We start from the raw sequence: 6,093 nt of genomic DNA on the forward strand, positions 1-6,093 counted from the left end.
AAGGAATGTTTTAGTAAATACGGAGAGTCAAAGGATGATATGAAAATGTCATATGCTCAAAAAAAAAAAAAAAGGAATAATTTCCAGTCCAAAGTCTTTTTTAAATCGGGGTGACAAGGAGCGGGAAAGAAAGAAATCCACGTAAAAGCGCATTGTGATGGAAACGATACTGTGGAGCCAGTTGGACGTAATAAGGTGGACCCCAATCCAATTAAAACAGGGATTGGTGACTCGTTCGAATAGACTTGGACTAGGTTAAGTCAGATCCATTTCAGCACCATGAGTCAGCCCCAAAAATATGCTCGGCTCAGTCAGACTTGGATGAGTTACCCCTGTCTTAGGCAAGTCATCACTCCGCTTGAGTCCTTGATGGGTCAAAAAACCATACTGTGACTCGTCCAGTGACTCAGTCCAAGTCACTACGAGTTGTGTCGAGTTGACTCGACAAGTCATCCCGAGTCGGGATCGAGTTAACAAGATCCAATTTGGCAGTAGCTCAGTGGGATTTAACTCAACTAAGCTTCATGTCGACCCAGCCAATTTTAGAACTGTGGTCAGTAACCATTTCCAGATATCACAAAACATAGAAATGATTCGGTGCTTTTGTATCAATCTAAAAGTTATTTTGCTCCTAGTTGCATCGAGACACTTGCAGTCAAATACATCTATATGAAGCAACACACGTGTGCAGCTAAGAAAAAGGTCACACCTGTAGAGTTAACGGGGTCCATTTATAAGTTAGCCTTGTTTCTTCATGGTCATTGATTTCTCCAAGCCATGACCAAGATAGTAAGGTGGTCTGATAGGAGTGCTCTTTGGAACATCAAAAAGAGATGGTTAAAAGTATTGATTAGACCTACTTTTAATTTTTATTTAATTTAATTTTATATAAGTGATCTTCAAAATCCAATTTATAAAACACTGATTGGACACTTAGAATTGTATGATTGGTGTGATTTTACGTGGCATTCTATGAAATGTATGTTTCACTGATCAACTGGAATGTTCAAGTGTCCTGAACTGAAAGATAAGATGACATTGGTATCAAAAGGAAAAGCAAAAAAGATTACATGGGGCATGAAAAAATTCTTTTCACAGCAACAAAAAGTGGCATTTTCCTCTGCAACCGTCCGGAATAAGCTTATTTAACGACACTTATTCACTCAGCGTGTAAAATTGACTCACCTGCATCAAATTTTTTTTCACCTGTTTGTGAAAGTTGTTCACTTGCGTGAGTTGGTTCCACCATGTTGTGTGGAGTATAGCTCACATCCAAACATCTGATTGATGAACCGGGCAGCGCCCATAAAGCTCCGGCGGAAAGGGAAGGCCGGTCCCACTCGTACTGCTAGAATATACTGCCTTGTATATCTATCCCACCCAGCTCACTGTCCGGCTCATGCGGAGCCTCCGCAAGTTGATCCCCACGGGGACAGGACCAATGGGATTCTTCTAAGTCCATGTCGGTTCTATCCCTCTGTGTGCACGTTTCTGCTCCCGCACACCATCACTATTGACTGGCAGAAAAATGCAGGTTGTTCCAGCCTGAAGTAAATTCAAAATTTCCTTCAACTCCATGTCCGAATAAAAGTAGAGTGGGAATAAGTTCGAAAGAATCAACCAATTTATGCTTCCCAAGTGGCATCTCATGATGGCTCAGGGCACGAAGGAGGCCAGGCCACACCATAGAAAACAATCCACAGCCACCCAAAACATCCCAAGTGCAGATGACATGATGGGACAGTTGAGGTGGCCTGATTGTTTGAAGCCTGTCACTTTCTTTGTAGAGGACCTCATCGATATGTTGGATGCCATACAAATAGTACCATGGACCCATATGAAAATAAAATAAAATAAGCTTTTTCCACAACTTTGCGAAGGATCTGCCCAAAAAATAAAAATAAAAATAATAGTAAATAAATAAGAAAAAAGAAAAAACACTCTCGAAGTTGGCTTAAAAGCCTATTTTATTGACTAATTTAATTTCTCTAGAGATGGTGAATTAGCGAAAATTTGCCAACAAATATTTGAATATGTCTTCAACTACGCTTTTTATAACTGCAAAGCTGGGTGTTAGTATCGGACTGTTACATATACAATGGTCCCAAATATTTACGCGTCCACATTCCTAATCCTTGTTATTTCATGAGAAACTTTAGCATTTTCTGGTGAATCCGACGTGGTGGATCCACTTATGTCAATAACAACATGCGGGCCATCCATGTTATCAGAGAGTGGTTTTATGGCAGCTCGGCTGAGTGACGGTGTTCTATCAGTCACAAATGTGGGGTTTTTGAATTTCGCGACGCGCGCAAGCTCGTCGATGGCCTCCTTGATTTCCTCTGTCTGGGCGACAATCTCCATAAGCAAAGATGCGACGTTGACTGCCGGAACGATTTCTAATAGGTCGATCTCCAACAAGTCTGTTTTAAGGGAATTTTTGAGGTTGGCGGCGGCAGTTTTCGCTTTAGCAACATGCTCAGTGGCAGAGGTTGGTTGTGTCATCGTCCGCATGGATGAAGATAATTCTAATAGCGCCTTGCCAGTTTCCGAGCTCATCTTGGTGCAGGCTGCCTTAATCTTTTGCTGGAATTCCTTTGGCGCCTGCAAGAGTAGCAAGGAACATTAATTAGTCAGGTGGGGAAGGGGATGCTTTATGCTCACATGGAACATGTTAGCAAAGAGAATTCAGGTGGTTGTTTATTTATTTTTGGGTCTAAGAAAATACCCTAGTGAGGTTTCTTAATTTACAGAAATGAAGTTTCTTTAGGTTAAAAAAAATCACAGAAATGCCTGCCTCTTCCTCTTCTTCTTCTTTTTAATTTTTAATTTTTACTTCAATATGTTATAGCAAGGTTTTAAGACTCGTCCATCAACTCGGACCTGGCATGATCGAGACCAAATTGACCTAGATGAGTCACACAAGACTCATCTGAGTCTTAAAACATGTAGAGCAAATGAGATATTTATAATTTAAATTTTAATGAATGAATTGTGGATAATGGGTCTTTTAAATACCTTTGTTCCTGAGCCAACGAATGCATTGAGAGATTCAATAGAGTAGGCACATTGGCGTGCTAATGATCCAATCTTCAGATACAGATTCCATGGATGATGGAACAAGAAACGGCCATGGCTGGGCTCCCATCTAGCAAAATTGGCCTGCAAAGATAGAAAAATTACATGAGTAATTGTAGAAATCTTCCTCTCATCTATCATAAAATGAATAATTAATGACCTACGCTTCTTTATTGTCATTTCAGCCCACAAGGGAGGGCATTTCGGTCTTTTCAGAGTCAATGGGCTAAATTTAGGGAGGGAAAGTATAAAAAAGATGGAATGCAATCTCACTTGGCGCCCACTGTCACCGGAAAGGTAGAGGAGTGACGACCAGCCACATACTCTCACATGTTAATTACGGTACATGCATTTTCCCGCCCAACACGTGGGATTCTATTACGAGAATGCCCCTAACCTATCATCTTGTTAATGTCTAAGTATAACCATATGGGCGGTCTGGATCATATCAAACAAAAATAGGTCATTAACCAATTTCATCCATCTATTTGTTAGGACCCATCATGGTAATGCTTATGATTCTGTAAAATCACTTTTATTAGGCAACTGTAACAATCCCATCCATGGCTTAGAAAATGGATGGCCATAAAGATAAGGAAGGATAGTGTAATTTTTGCTAGCCAATCAAATGGGTTCTGGACTTAGTGGACCGTTCAGATCAATCGATCGGGGCTGTCCAAGTGAACTAATGCAAGTAGGATCACTATAACTTGTAGTTCTTTGAAAGCACTAGGCCATTTCTCAAAACTAATTACATTTTAGCAGATGGAATGCTTACCAGAGCTTCTTCAGAAGCCTTTGTATTAAGCACACTTTTATAGCTTTGAAGACATGTCTTGTCCTCCTTACTAACATCACCAGTTTCTCCCTCTTCCTCTTTGAAGTACTCACTTCCAAACCCTTGAAAAAAAAAAATAAAAAAAATTCAGTATTGGCAATTCATAGGTACACTCCTACTTCTTTTTCTTCTTCTTTTTTTAAATAATTAAAAAATAATCATACACCCCCTTCTTACACTTTTTAGCACTACACTTTGAAGTATGGGATGTAAATATCATTTCCCCATGATTAGTCTTTTTTTCTTTGAAGTATGGGATGTAAATATCATTTCCCCATGATTAGTCTTTTTTTCTTTTCTTTTTTCTTTTTTCTTTTTACATTTTTTTTTTTCTAATTTTGTTTGTAAGGGCATGTGTTTAGTACCTTCCAGGAAGCATGAAAGCTTTTCTATGTTCTGTGCTATAAGATTTTGAAGGTCTTCACCAGCCCAAACGGGGCAAACGAAAATTGCTATAAGCACACATGTGAAGCCACCAATGATGATTGTCGATAGCCTCTGGTGAGCTAGTTCGATGATTTCGTCAACTCTATACCCAGACACCGCCACGAGGCTAAACGTCAGTATAAATATGACCACCCCATAGTCGTATCTCGCCTTAATCCCAGGGAAGAATCGTGCAAAAGTCGCTGCCGCAGCTGCATTATGAAAAAATAAATTTCGAGTTATTCACCGCAGAAAAGATTAGGGAAAACAAGTTCTTAAACTTAGGGCATGTTTCGGTTCTACTTAAAATCGAGTTAATCTTATACTATTTAGTAGTAATTATGTATTAGAGATCATATCATTTTATACATATTAAAAAGCAATTCCTTTTTTCACCAACAATTTATATAAACCATGATCTTTAATACAAAGTGCTATTAACAAAAATGAGTTGAATTCTTTTTTTAAGTGACACCCAAACAAGTATACGGGTTAAAAACAATCCTATTAAATAACCAACAATTTTTATAGACCATGATCTTTAATACATAAATACTATTAACCAAAATGAGATGAACTCATTTTTAAGTGACACCCAAACAGGCCCTTGGTATCAGTGGAATTTTGATTTATCTTATACCTAGTAAGAAGACAGAAGCACCTAGAAGTATAGGCTCTCCTTTCTCTCCGGTAAGACTTGCCAGGTGATGAGCTCCAACAGCAAGAGCACCAGCTAATGATGTTGCAAATGTTCTATTCAAGCCTTTTCCCAATGTTGCACCTGAAAATTATTCCATTCATGTAAGTGCTTATATAATATCCCTTTTTTCGTAAAGAAACATAAGAGCTGGATTGCACCCCCTAAATAAATCCTAGAAAAAGTGAATGTGGGCCAGTTTGGAGATTCATCGTACGGCGCTATACCCACCTACGGTGTATTCGAAGACGACAACGACTGTTAGCACGGCCCACATGGTAGAAACTCCGAAGCCATTGTACAAAGGCCTAAAATAGTAGAAAAGGGACACCAAGGTGAGTGCCAGCCCCACCTTGAGGGAATGGATAACCCTTCTTGGGTCATCTTGTGCGATCTTCTTCACCTTCTTCGGCAGCTGGGCCACGTTTGACTTGAACTGTGATAATGGTGCCTTGACTCGCTGCTGCCATACTCTTGTGAAGAACCCAATCCTCTCCTCGCCTCCATGACCAGTCTCCATTGCTAAGAAGATGGGAAGATGGTTTGCATGAACTGGGTGAGAAATGGATGTTGGAGAAAGAACAAGGACGAATGAGATCTTTGGTCTCTCTATTTCAGAGAGAGAGAGAGAGAGAGAGAGATATGGTAGGGGAGTTTGCCTGTGGAGTTGAGTTTGGAGGGGCTCCCAACAGGCCTTGATTTATAGGAAAGGAAGAGTGGGCTTTTGGATTATTTTATGAACATTTATGTGGTGTGGATGTACGGCGATAGGACAAAGATTTTCTTTGTGAGGAGCTGCAAGGTGGCTGACTTGGCTGGCGCTAGGATCCATGCGATTTTATGCCTTCGTAACTGCTGACTTGGCTGGCGCTAGGGTCCATGCGATTTTATGCCTTCGTAACTGCAGCCCAAGGTTGAAAAGGGAGGTGTCCCACGACACTTGTGTATGGTCCATTTACTTTTTGAGATTTAACTAAGACAGCTATACAGTAAAGATAAAAAAAATCTTTAGTACTCCAGGCAAGAATGTGATGGATGGTATGCAGTCGCTTAT

At 40.0% G+C, this 6,093-nt stretch overlaps 1 protein-coding gene across 1 annotated transcript; it reads right to left on the minus strand.

The window, feature by feature from the left end:
- Positions 1-1,934: 1,934 nt before the first annotated feature.
- Positions 1,935-5,674, minus strand: LOC131235442 (aluminum-activated malate transporter 8). Its single transcript, XM_058232630.1, has 6 exons — positions 5,271-5,674; positions 4,983-5,123; positions 4,282-4,554; positions 3,857-3,978; positions 3,019-3,162; positions 1,935-2,604 (listed from the first exon to the last, which is right to left on the minus strand). Exons 1-6 carry the CDS (start codon positions 5,557-5,559, stop codon positions 2,113-2,115), a joined length of 1,461 nt encoding a protein of 486 aa, XP_058088613.1. The 5' UTR covers positions 5,560-5,674; the 3' UTR covers positions 1,935-2,112.
- Between the last annotated feature and the right edge of the window lie 419 nt (positions 5,675-6,093).

This window comes from Magnolia sinica, chromosome 19 (assembly GCF_029962835.1).
Source record: "Magnolia sinica isolate HGM2019 chromosome 19, MsV1, whole genome shotgun sequence".
Classification (NCBI taxonomy): Eukaryota; Viridiplantae; Streptophyta; class Magnoliopsida; order Magnoliales; family Magnoliaceae; genus Magnolia; species Magnolia sinica.

Bases quoted from the DNA above. Each gene is read 5' to 3' on its own strand.
- LOC131235442 (XM_058232630.1), bottom strand. From the start codon at position 5,559: ATGGAGACTGGTCATGGAGGCGAGGAGAGGATTGGGTTCTTCACAAGA. The intron at 4,555-4,982 runs GTATAAGATAAA...TTCATAATGCAG, and splicing joins TGCTTCTGTCTTCTTACTAG to CTGCGGCAGCGACTTTTGCA. The intron at 2,605-3,018 runs GTATTTAAAAGA...CTACTCTTGCAG, and splicing joins TCGTTGGCTCAGGAACAAAG to GCGCCAAAGGAATTCCAGCA.